This window comes from Salvelinus fontinalis, chromosome 1, assembly GCF_029448725.1.
Source record: "Salvelinus fontinalis isolate EN_2023a chromosome 1, ASM2944872v1, whole genome shotgun sequence".
Lineage (NCBI taxonomy): Eukaryota > Metazoa > Chordata > Actinopteri > Salmoniformes > Salmonidae > Salvelinus > Salvelinus fontinalis.
Genome location: NC_074665.1, coordinates 27,436,129 through 27,449,179, shown reverse-complemented (window position 1 = coordinate 27,449,179; position 13,051 = coordinate 27,436,129). Strand labels below are relative to the sequence as shown.

The window sequence follows — 13,051 nt, the reverse complement described above, 5'->3', positions numbered from 1 at the left end:
TTTGAAAAAAAACTCATCCTCATGTTTTTAAAATCTTCTTGACTGGTGGCACATCCATTGCTAACAATTTTTTTCCGAAATGGCGCATGCAAATGGGCTCCCGAGTGGCGCAGCAGTCTAAGGCACTGTATCTCAGTGCAAGAGACGTCACCACAGTCACTGGTTCGGATCCAGGCTATATCACATCCAGCCGTGATTGGGAGTCCCATATGGTGGCGCTCAATTGGCCCAGCGTCCCCCGTGTTTGGCCGTCTTTGTAAATAAGGATTTGTTCTTAACTGATTTGCCTAGTTAAATAAAGGTAAAAAAATATATATTTTTTAATAATAATGTTTATGTAAATGCAGATACTTGAAATGGTTATAACTATGCCCCAACTGAATAACATTTGCATGGTTAATGTTTCAGAATGAATAACATCATATCACATATCACTGAAACAATACACTTTATTGAAAGCCAGTTATAATACAAAACAATTCCTTAGAAATAATTTTAAAATTATATATTTCATTGATGGGTCATTCTTGAATTGCAGTGGCATTTGCGTCCCTCGGCTTTGCAACAATGAAAAACACTTTCAAATAACAAATACTTACACATCATACATGTTTTTGTTTATATTGTACTGTTTATCATTGATAAAATATAGATAAATCAATTTCTACTGCAAAACTGTATATTTAATGCATTGTTTAAAGTTACTTCTCTTGTCTCGTTAGTAGGCCTATCTTTTCTCATACATCTCCCCCAGAAGCTAATCGGGCATCTGATGCAATTACGGCAGATTTTAGTTAGGCGTTTCTAAAATTACTCATTACCCAAAAAATATACAAGGACCTTGAGCATTCCCTCCAGTTGCAAACTGTTATTGGGGGAGGTGTCTATATTAAAGAAAGTTCTTAGCTAATCACACCCTTTTAGCATGTCATAATTTTGAGGATTCCATTGATGACTTGGTGTCTAAATAAAAATTGTCATTGGTATTACTCAATTTAAATGTAAAAATGTAAGGGAAATTACATTGTGATTAAAAGATTAATCATTTCCCTTTAGGGTTAAGGACATTTGAGCATCTGTGCTCTCCATTTAAGAAAATACTCAATTACCTAAAATGTGTCATTACCATAATTGATATTTAAAGTCATTAAGCTGCCATAAAAGTTGATTTAGAATAGTAAGATGTACCCATATACTGTACATTTAAATAAAAACAAACAAACATGAAGTTAATTTCTTCCAAAATACCATGCCCAAATGGCAATGCAAGTCAAGAATGACCCTGAAGTGTTATTTAGTGACAGGGTCACTGCACCCTATGTCATAGCTGAATACCTCATAGGCCCATGATGGCAGCTGTGGGCATGGTATGTGCGTGTTACCTCCATCCAGGCCCCATGTTACTCATCGACCAATCAGGACACCCTATCTTCACTTGGCAACATGGGATGGCGGGTTATTGATTATGATTTGGGAAAGTAGGGCCCAATGCACAGCATCCCAACTCTTTTTCAGTACCCACTGTTTCTCCTGTAGGGGTTGGCCGGTGGTCATGGGACAGGGTCTCTTCATCCATCCCCTGCCTTTTAGATAAAAAAACATTCAGTTTGTTCTCCAATATTGTTCTATGAGTTCCACTTCAAAGTCTCATCTCACACACACCTTCAGGGGTCTAACACCTTCAAAACAAGAGTAGAGTCTGTCAGAACTCTAGGATGGGGGTATATGGAAGACGTCAGGATGGAATGCCTGATTCACTTCAACTGGACCAGGGTGTGATTTTTAGGGGTCCGGCGGAGTGGAGTGGGATTAGGTAGGTGGGAACTGTAATTAGGGGTGTTGTGGTGCTGCAGTGTGGTCCCTCGCTCATCTCACACCTCCATTGGGCTCTGGGGCCTCTCTGCGCCCTGAGGGGGGTCTGGCTGCAAACGGGAGATGGGTTTGTTACACATGGGGCAGACACTGCGGATCTCCAGCCATTTTAACAGACACCTGCATAGGGGTAGAGAGGGGAACATATTATATTACAGAAAGACATGGAGATGTGGAGAAGAAAAAGAGAGATAATGAGCGGGAGAGCGAGTGAGAAAGTGGGAAAGAGACAGACAGAGCGAGAGAGAGAGGCAGACAGGCATACAAAGAGAGCAAGGACGCATGAGAGAGAAAGATGCAATTCAGGGAAGGTTCAACAGTACACACTACCCTGTATATTACTATATACGCCCATTGACTACTAACATGCCAAACATATCCTGTGGGAGAGGTCGTTATACTATTCTACCCTGGTCCAGGGAGAAACAGATGGTAGTCTATCATCTCAAGCAAACAGTCTGCAAACAATGTCATCGGGGTCTTTCCTTAGGGGTAAACAGGTGCATATAGTCAAATGACTGAAAGTCACACAGACAGTAAATGCCTGTCAGTTTCACACTAGACCTGGAGGGCTTTGTCAAGGCTTTTGCCTCTTTTTTAATTAAATTAGCTTTTGATCTCTTCTTCCCTGTGTATGCCTTCAGCTGTTCACTTCACGCCATCAAAGCCAGGACTGTGGGAGGGGCCTTACTTCTTGTGAAAGGCATGTGAGCAGGGACACACTCCAAGCTCGTCTCTGCTTTTGAACTCTTCTAAGCACACGGCACAGGTCTGCTGTAGGATGGAAAAGAAATCACGTTAACACTATCCTTGGAAGGAAACAAATCTCTCACTCCCCACCCTAACCCTCTGATGCTGAGGCCTAAATTCTATTCCCTTGCAAAAAACAATTTGCTAAGTGCATAGCTGGAACAACAAAATCAACTTACTCCAAGAAGACTCAGTTTCTTTCCTGCTCCTTTCAAAACAACCTAGAGACAAAGATGAATTTATGACAGAGGGAAATCTTTTCTACAATAAAAGCATAGCAAAATAACACATTTTTAAGTTAATATAATAGAGATCGATTTTAGAAACAACAACTGGCAATAGAAAGATATCAAGAAACAAATCAAAGTCATTCTCATTGTGAAATTTACCACGTTTGAGAGATTTTGTATTAATACAAGATGAAATTACCTCATTATATCCATATTGCTCCCTTGTGCCTTGTCGCCTTAACCTGAAACAGAATTATATAAAAAGGCATATTCAAAAAGGATTTTTGACGTTGACTGATACACATAATCTGTTTATAATTGACACTTCATAATTACATTGATCTGTTATGAATGCTTGTCCCATTACTTTTCATCTTTCGATCATATGTCCCATCATGCCTGATGTGTTGTCATGGAGACCGCTATTCATAGGTTGCACCTCGTCATGCCATTGTTATGAACGTTCAAGCCGCCCTCTACCGGCGGCGCCATAGTGGTACCCTGAAGTGGTGATCAGCACAGTCATGGAAGCAGATGTTCTGTTTGAATTAGATGGCTTGTCGAGTGGAGATGAGAATGAGTAGAATTGGATTACAGTGGCGAATGTAAAAGGAAACAAGAGAAGTAAAGTGGTGGTGAAAACGAGTAAATCCAAACCTAGGTCTGAGTATGTTTTGGTTGGAATAAGGGTTTTGGATCAATTTTGTTACCTGGGAGAGCCGTTTGAAGTCTCTATTAAAATTGTGGATGCGTTGGTGGCGTCGATGAGAATAACGAGAAGTGGGCTTTTTTTTTTTTTTTTGTGTGTTTTCTACGGAACAGAAGGAGCGTGCTTCGCTCCTCAAGATGTCGGATTGGAATGTGTTGTGTGTCTGGATCTTTGAAGCAGGGCACCTATCAGGGGTGTTATCTCTGGGGTGGCTCTAGAAGTAAATGCAAAGGATATATGTGAAGAATAGGATCAAGTGGTTGGTGCACAAAGACTGACCTGTACGGTAGATGGAGAGCGGAAGCCCACTCCATCCACTCTATTGTTTTTTGATGAAGAGTCGCTCCCTTCCCACTTGTATTTAGGTTACATGAGATTCCCTGTTAGAGCCTCCGTGCCAAAACCCATGCAGTGGGATAAATGTGTCAAGTGTATGTAGACCGGAGAAGTATTAAATGTCAGCTGAGCCTAAATGCTGCAATTGTGGTGGTGAACATTCACCCGAATTTCTGAAGTGTCCTGTTAGGGTGAAGGAGATGGAGTTGGCAAGAATAAGGGCTGTCCAGAATGATCCGGAGGCACTGAGAAGTGTGGAAGAAAGGAGTGAAGTTCATGAAGTAATGGTAGTAGTAGAGACACAGGATGATGTTCCTTGTCAACAGAGGGATCCTGACATGTTGCACGTTAAGAAGGTGGACTTTGTAGCGTTTATTACTTTGATTATCAATTGCACAGCGCAAACGGAGAGGAAATCGGAGTAAATAGGCATCATCGTGAGTGCGGCTGAGAGTTTATTTGGGGCCTCGGGACTTTTCTGCAGAGACAAGGAATCCTGTCGATGAATGACCATCGTCACAGACACCTGAGCCTGTGTAGGGATTGATTTGAATGTGACTGAAAGAGTTTGATGGTTGTTTGATTTATTTTTCTATTATCTCGGGACCCCCCCCCCCCCCCCCCCCTCTGCAATGGAATATACAGTATTCCTTTTGCTTTGTTTCAATACTCCGTACAGTAGGTGGTGGCAATACACCAATCGGTGTAATCTGCCATAAAACTTTAGAGAAGAAGAAGCACAGTCATTCTGGACGGAGGCTAACTACTGTTTCGTCTAAATTCCACTATAGATCCTGGAAATACGATATTGCTAAAGTATTCAAATATTTAGAAGGAAACAACTTTGCCAGCATTATCATGCCGTCAAATTTACTTTAGACATGGCAATGTTGTCATTAGCTTGCAAAGTTCGTCAAAAATAGCTAGTAATGCTAGCGTAAGCTAGCTAAAATCCGTTGGCCTCCCCTCAATCTAAAGTCTAAAGTCAATCTGGCGACATCAAAATCATGACAAATGGTTTTCCTGCTAATTATTTGCCTCATTTTGAATGCATTGTATTTCCATCCCACTATAATGCACATTTGATGAAATCTTAATCAGCGCTCATTGACGATGAATTGAGTAGAACGCTCAGTCGGGCATCAGTCCAAAGCGAACGTTCAAAACAGTATTGTGACGAAACATGCAACCCATGAACAGTATGCCAAATGCAAGTCACAATGTGTCTACACTTGGCTGTGCTACAGCTGCAAAGCACCTCATCAGGAGCAGATTTGAGTATGTATTTTTGGTTCCACATCTCGACAACAAGAAAGTCTAAAAGAAGACGCCTCAGATTTGGCCAGAAAACACATTTTGCTCCAGGTGTAAACACCGTCTTAGCAAAAGGCTCGCAGCTGGTTGTTCAACACCTAGCATTGATCACATTGATGTTTAAAGATGCACTATGCAAAAATCATTCCGACATTTCCTGGTTGCTAAAACTCTAATAGTTTGCCTAATTTCACTTTCTGTGACAAAACAAGCAAGTATAGTGTAGAGAATCACTGAACCATCTAAACTGCTGTGAAATATATTTTCCATAACCAAAAATATTTTTGTATTTTCAGCAGTTTGAAGCTGGTGTACAAAACCAAAAGTAAAAGACGCAAAAACAAAACTTAAGAATGGGAAGCATAGAAATAACACACATAGAACACTTCTTCGACTTGCTTTCAGTGAAAATGACAGATCTATAACTCACATTTCTATGTGAATTTGGTCGAGTCGCGCAAAAAAGTTAAATTTTGCAGCTTTAAAACATATTGTACTACCTGATTTTGTCTGCCTCAGGGTTGTATTTTCCAAAGCAGGATTAATAGGTTAGCCAGTTGAGCTAGCTTTGACAAAAACATAACTCAAATGTTCTGGGCCCGGTTTCCCGATAGCGATGGAACTTAGGCTTACGAGTGTTTTAACGAGGCATCTTTCCTACAACGGCCGAAGATGTAACATGCGTTTCCCAAAACACCACGCAGAGAGAAAAGTCACTAAGTGTGTCGTTGAAGCATATCTCGATACTGATGGGATTGAAAGAAAGGTAGCGCTGCTCTCAGATCAGCTTTCTCAAATCAATCTTACCTTAAAAGGAAGGGCCTCCCGAGTGGTGCAGCGGTCTAAGGTTCTGCATTGCTTGAGGCGTCACTACAGATCCGGTTTCGATCCCGGGCTATGTCGTAGCCGCCCGCGACCGGGAGACCCATGAGGAGAGACACAATTGGCCCAGCGTCGTCCGGGTTAGGGGAGGTTTTGGCCGGTCGGGATGTCCTTGTCCCAACGCGCTCTAGCGACTCCTTGTGGCGGGCCGGGCGCATGCACGCTGACACGGTCGTGTTTTCTCCGACACATAGGTGTGGCTGGCTTCCGGGTTAAGCGAGCAGTGTGTCAAGAAGCAGTGCGGCTTGGCTCGGTCGTGTTTCAGAGGACACGCGGCTCTCGACCTTCGCCTCTCCCGAGTCCGTATGGGAGTTGCAGTGATGGGACAAGACTGTAACTACCATTTGGATATCACGAAATTGGGGAGAAAAAGGGGTAAAAAAGTAAAGTAAAATGTTTTTTTTATATATATTTCAAATATATATATATATATATTTTTTTTTTTATTATTTCACAATACTGATGACGGATCAGCTCTTGGAGAGATAATATCAAATGCGGCTGCAAATATTGAGGCGGATTATTCCAATCAAATCAAGTTTTATTTGTCACATACACATGGTTAGCAGATGTTAATGCGAGGGTAGCGAAATGCTTGTGCTTCTAATTCCGACCATGCAGTAATATCTTAAAAGTAATCTAACCTAACAATTTCACAACAATTCTAATGCTTACCCAATAAAAATGCACAAAATCACCAATTTGGCACATGTTAGGCTACACATCATGAAATATTTGACAGTAGCCTACAAGTAGCAAAATAAAACAACATTTACTGAACATGAATGCAGTCATCTCAGTTTTCATTTTGTATCAAGTGCAAAGACATTGGCAACTTTGTATTTCAACTTGGACTCGGGTGTAACGGCTGTCGTCTTCCTCGTCTGAGGAGGATAAGTTAGAAGGATCGGAGGACCAATGCGCAGCGTGGTAATTGTTCATCTTACTTTAATAAAGGTGAACACTCAAAATACAAAACAACAAAAGTGACAACCGAAACAGTTCTATCTGGTGCAGACACACAAAGACTGAAAACAACCACCCACAAAACCCAACACAGGCTACCTAAATATGGTTCCCAATCAGGGACAACGATTGACAGCTGCCTCTGATTGAGAACCATATCAGGCCAAACACAGAAATACTCACGCCCTGACCATACTAAATAAAGACAAAACAAAGGAAATAAAGGTCAGAACGTGACATCGGGTAGACATAACATAGTAAAGTAAATCTAAATAAATTTAACGATGCTCCTACAAAGGTTCTGATGAACTTAGCGTTAAGATGCTTTTGGGAAACCAGGCCCTGATCTATAAAGAAAGCTATAGCTGACTATGGGTTATTGTGATTAACAAGCCCATAACTCATTGATCATCAACTAGATTCAGCCGAGGTAAGATCTTTTTCTTGAGTGGATGGTCAGGGAGTCGGAGTAATTACAAACAAAACTTCAAATTGACAAAAAACCCAAACAGATATATACTGAACAAAAATATAAATGATCCTGCAGGTAAAGTAGCTGGATGTGGAGGTCCTGGGCTGGCATGGTGCGTGGTCTGTGGTTGTTAGTACGGTTGGACGCAATGCCAAATTCTCTAATACGACGTTGGAGGCGGCTTATGGTAGAGAAATTAACATGAAATTCTCTGGCAACAGCTCTGGTGGACATTCCTGCAGTCAGCATGACAATTGCGCACACCCTCAAAATTTGAGACATTTGTGGCATTGTGTTGTGTGACGAAACTGCACATTTTAGAGTGGCTATTGTCCACAGCACAAGGTGCACCTGAGCAATCATGCCGTTTAATCAGCTTCTTGATATGTCACACCTGTCAGGTGGATGGATTATCTTGGCAAAGGAGAAATGTTCACTGACAGAGGTGTAAACCCACTTGGAGCACAAATTTTTGAGAATATGGAACATTTCTGGGAACTTTTATTTCAGCTCATGAAACATGGGACAAACACTTTACATGTTGCATTATTGTTCAGTATAATTTTTGAATAGAAAATATTTTCAAAATTTGCTTACATTTGTATACAATCACATTTATTATGTTTTTGCTCAAAACACTTGGGGGCCAAATAAAATGACCTTTCAGTTGGGGAACCCTGCCCGAGCTAGGTGATCGCTGCTGTGCAGTAGGGGAGAGTGGTGTAAGTTTTGCCAAAGGGGTAAGTTGAGTCACCTTTCTAGGAAACCATACACAAAATGTAATATTTGACCAAATATTTACACTACCTGTGTGCAAAGCTGTCAAGGCAAATGATGGCTATTTGAAGAATCTCAAATACACTTTTTTGGTTACTACATGATTGCATATGTGTTATTTCATAGTTTTGATGTCTTCACTATTATTATACAAGGTAGACAATAGTAAAAAATTAAGAAAAACCCTCGAATGAGTAGGTGTTCTAAAACTTTTGACTGGTAGTGTAGGAGTCTGTGAAGGAAGAAACCTCATGGGAAAAGTGCTAAGCAAGTTAGGTCCAAAAAACAGATTTCCACCAAGTCAATTGAATTTGTGTTAGAGGTTTCATAATGCTTGTATCTAAACAGAAGTATATAAACTGTCATGTTTACATGAATTCAGATTATTTCCAGGGATACACAACATCGTGAAATATATGTAGATATCTTTGATAGAAAGAATACTATTGCTCCCTTGACGGAGTGATGCCGAATGTAAAATAATGGCTAAACTTACCCCACTCTCCCCTAAGTCTCACCTGAACATGTAGCAGCAGAAGATCAGGCTGAGCATGAAGATGAAGAGGCCAATGCCCAGGATGATAACGTACATGTTGAGGGGCAGGTGGTAGATGTCTTCCGATGTCATCTTGCCGTAAAAGGTCTGAGATCTACGATCTTAAACCACACAGACATCCTGAGAGGAGGAAGACAGAGAGCCTTGAGTCTACTTGACCAAACTCTACAGGCCCTTCTGTCGTTACAGGCAAAAAAACAAAAGGGGTTCAGTATATACGTCATCCTCAATAATGGATTCTGAAGCACGTTTCAGTGGCGTGAGTGTTTAATTTACAATGTAGGGAGGGGCCTCCCGGGTGGCGCAGTGGTCTAGGGTACTACATCGCAGTGCCAGCTGTGCCACCAGAGATTCTGGGTTCGCGCCCAGGCTCTGTCGCAGCCGGCCGCGACCGGGAGGTCCGTGGGGCAACGCACAAGTTGCGTCGTCCGGGTTAGGGAGGGTTTGGCCGGTAGGGATCTCCTTGTCCCATCGCGCACCAGCGACTCCTGTGGCGGGCCGGGTGCAGTGCGCTATCCAAGGTCGCCAGGTGCACATGTTTCCTCCGACACATTGGTGCGGCTGGCTTCCGGGTTGGATGCGCGCTGTGTTGAGAAGCAGTGCGGCTTGGTTGGGTTGTGTTTCGGAGGACGCAAGGCTTTCAACCTTCGTCTCTCCCGAGCTCGTACGGGAATTGTAGTGATGAGACAAGATAGTAATTACTAATACCACAAAATTGGGGTGAAAAAAGGGGGTTAAAAAAATAATAATAATAATAAAATAAAAAAATACAATGTAGGGAGGATGTTGTACATTCAAGAAATTAGTACGTGGCATTTTAAAACATTGTGCTGTGTGTTCATCTACTAAGTGCACAGAATATGTTTTACATATGATTATGAAGCAGACTGAATCAAATTAAATTTGGAATGTCCTATTAGCATAAATGCGTTCGTTATTTACTGTGAAGTGGGCTGCGCATCGTATGTCTGACCGGTACTGGACTCTCGGCTCATCTCATTGCATGTGTGTGCCTAAGGCAGGGTGGACATGCATATTGCATACTGTTAGCCACTCAGCAGCTTCTTGTTTTACGTGCTGTATCAATGTAACACTACTTCCATTGTTGAACTTCATTGTGTTGCATGAGCTTTTCAAAATATACTCCGTTACTTCTACTGAAAAGTGAGCTCTCAGTGGGAGTGGGGTGTGTGTTGAACCAGCTCCCCCAGTAAGGCCTGTGCATGTGTGTTTGACAGGTGTGTGTGAGTCCCATATCTGAAGGCCACCCCAGCAATGAGGCACTCCACAATGACAACAAGAAATCTAATGACAAAACCTTAAAATCGGTACATTTAGATTTTTACATTAAGAAATAACCTTCAATTCATTGCATGTTAATCACTTATAAAAATGAAAAGAAACCAATAAATACATTTACTCAATGAAATATATATTTTTAAACATTTGTATATTGTCCCATACCATAATCTGTACTCTTAAATGTGTTGCTCCTAATCCCGATTTTGAATACCACTGTAGTATAATATGCAGTATATTGTTGGACTTGAATGTGTTACGCTTGTTTGTCGGCCTGGGGATGTGTGTGTATGTGTTTTTTGTGTGTGTGTGTGTGTGTGTGTGTGTGTGTGATGGGGAATTGGAATTTGGTCCTTTCAGTCCATGCAGCCGTTTCAGACCATCACCAGCAGCACTACCTATGGAGAGAATGGTGAGCAACCTTAATGTCTAATGCCACCCAATGTCCCACAATAAGTAGAGTACTTCCTGGGTCAAAGGTCACTTCTGCCTGTGTGAGGGTCTGGCCAGAAGGGCCATTCCACCAGATCTGTCTCTGAGGGGGGTGGGGTGCTGGGTTTGGGTGAGGGAAGGGGCATCTGTAATCTTAGTAGGATGTTAGTAAATCATTGACAGTCGAGGTCTAAGAGGTAGGCCACTGTGAACACATGCTGTCTGGGAGAGCGTCTAGGACCTAGCGTCGAAGGGAAAGGCACACAACAAAACAGCCAGGACCAAACAAGTCATACCCACTCAAATGCAAACCAATTGTAACGAGACAACACATTGTTACACCACAAACACAAAGATCATTATTACGACAATACACATAGGGAGAACGTACTCACCGTGACACCCTGGACTGGGTGAAATCAGCCTCAAGAGAGCCAGAGGGACCCAGGGAATCAGTGGATGGGGGTCAAAACGTCTGAAGTTACTCACAACCTCTAGAGTCACTGTGTCTGGGGTCACAGCCAGTCCTGGGTCTATGTTGGGGTGCCGACAGATCGAGGAGGTTGTCCCCAAAAAAGTCACTGTCTTCCAGACAATGATGTGAGTCCAACCTCTTCTGTGTCCCCAATGAAAATGACTTTTATTTGTAGGCTATGAGTCAATCCCATTGTGATAAACATTCTCAGTTCCCCAAGAAGCTCTCCTGTGGATGATGCTCTGTTATCCAGTAAAACATTACAAAAACAACTCACTCATTGTTGAAATCCACACTCTTCTTTGTGATGGTTTGTCATTATGTGAATAATCAAGCAACAATTTCATCAGGAATTGATAGCTACTTTTTAAAATCCCAAATGATGCTAAAAAGTGTGAAGTTATTAAAGGCAACAGAATCAAATATATCCGTATTGCAATGCCTCCCCTCTTCAAATAAACAAAGGGATTTCCAGAGCATAGCCGTGTTTATATTAGGGGATAAACATCATACCCTCGCAGGTTAAAGACACATCAATGTTATTGTTAATATTCCAACTGGAGAGAACTCCCATGCAGCTAACTCAATCTATCCAGCTGAGTGCAGTCGCTGCTTTGCTTTGTCTCCCCTTCAAAACATTGTCACAAGGCTTATCCCTCCCTCCCCTGATCCTCTGAAGTCCTGTTTTCCTCTCCCTCTCTCTCTCTCTGCCTCCGCCTTCCTTGAATACTCGTCTCGACATAGATTTCCTCTCTTGCTGTGAAAACCTGCTAATTATGGGAAACAAAGGAAGAACTTGAATGGTTCCCTGCAGTGCCCAGGGTTCCTGTAAAAGCAGCTATTTTGCCTGCACTTGCGTTGTGCTCTCTGCTCTGTCAGGCCCAACCATCTGCTCCCCTTCTTCCAAAACAGACAAAGAGGGGGTGAAAAACGAGACAGCAAAAATTAGCCTAACACTGATAATTTTAACCCAGGAAGCCGCTCTCTGGTCCCACTCTCTCTTTTTCTCTCTCTGCTCTCAGTCCCTCTTCCTCACAATGGAGCTAGTGAGCACACCTCCTCAGCTCAGTTTGTAAACATATCCCTGCTCATGTGATTCGCTGTCTGCATCATAGCTCTGCTTTCACCCTCCCCCTCCTTTCTCTCTGCCTTGCTCACTTTCCCTCTCTCATTTTCCCTCCCTCCCCCTCTTTCCAGCTGTAAGCTATTACTAGGTGACAACAGAGCAGGAGCCCTAGAGGCAGACAGGCAGAAACCCAGCTAACAGAAAGAGGCAAAAAGAAAAAATTTGTAATGTTACCCTTGATGTTCCCCTAATGTTTGAATGCCCAATTTTCCCATTAACCATTTTAGCATATTTTGCCATTGGAGTTAGAACATTCCCTTAATGTCAAACAGAACATACCCAGAAGGTGGTTACCATGTTCTCAGAATATATACAACATTAATGTTCTAGACACATTCATGTCACAGGAGATTGGTGGCATCTTAATTGGGGAGGACTGGCACGTGGTAATGGCTGGAGCAGAATAAGTGGAAAGGTATCAACAATATCAAACACATGGTTTCCCCTTACCTGGGATTTGACTCACAACCTCTTGGTTTTTAATTATTTTATTGAACCTTTATTTAACTAGGCAAGCCAGTTAAGAACAAATTCTTATTTACAACGATGGCCTACCAAAAGGCAAAAGGCCTCCTGTGGGGACGGGGCCTGGGATTATTATTTATTTTTAATATAAATATAGGACAAAACACACATCACGACAAGAGAGACAACACTACATAAAGAGAGACCTAAGACATGGTAGCAGCACAAAACATGATACAAACATTATTGGGCACAGACAATTAAAAAAAGCACAAAGGTCAAGAAGGTAGAGACAACAATACATCACGCAAAGCAGCCACAACTGTCAGTAAAAGTGTCCATGATTGAGTCTTTGAATGAAGAGATTGAGATAAAACTGTCCAGGTTCAT

The 13,051-nt window shown here is 42.0% G+C and overlaps 1 protein-coding gene across 3 annotated transcripts; it reads right to left on the bottom strand.

The window, feature by feature from the left end:
* Positions 1 to 431: 431 nt before the first annotated feature.
* LOC129851588 (RING finger protein 122-like) lies at positions 432 to 12,191 on the bottom strand. Of its 3 annotated transcripts, XM_055918211.1 has the most exons (7): positions 10,991 to 12,191; positions 10,329 to 10,561; positions 8,827 to 8,984; positions 3,052 to 3,094; positions 2,802 to 2,843; positions 2,564 to 2,646; positions 432 to 1,992 (listed from the first exon to the last, which is right to left on the bottom strand). In XM_055918211.1, the coding sequence occupies exons 3-7, from the start codon at positions 8,934 to 8,936 to the stop codon at positions 1,872 to 1,874; spliced, it is 399 nt and encodes a 132-aa protein (XP_055774186.1). In that variant the 5' UTR covers positions 8,937 to 8,984; positions 10,329 to 10,561; positions 10,991 to 12,191; the 3' UTR covers positions 432 to 1,871. The 3 variants fall into 3 exon arrangements, with proteins under 3 accessions (XP_055774186.1, XP_055774176.1, XP_055774184.1); XM_055918201.1 differs by lacking the exon at positions 10,329 to 10,561 and having other exon boundaries at positions 10,991 to 12,190; XM_055918209.1 differs by lacking the exons at positions 10,329 to 10,561; positions 10,991 to 12,191 and having other exon boundaries at positions 8,827 to 10,305.
* Between the last annotated feature and the right edge of the window lie 860 nt (positions 12,192 to 13,051).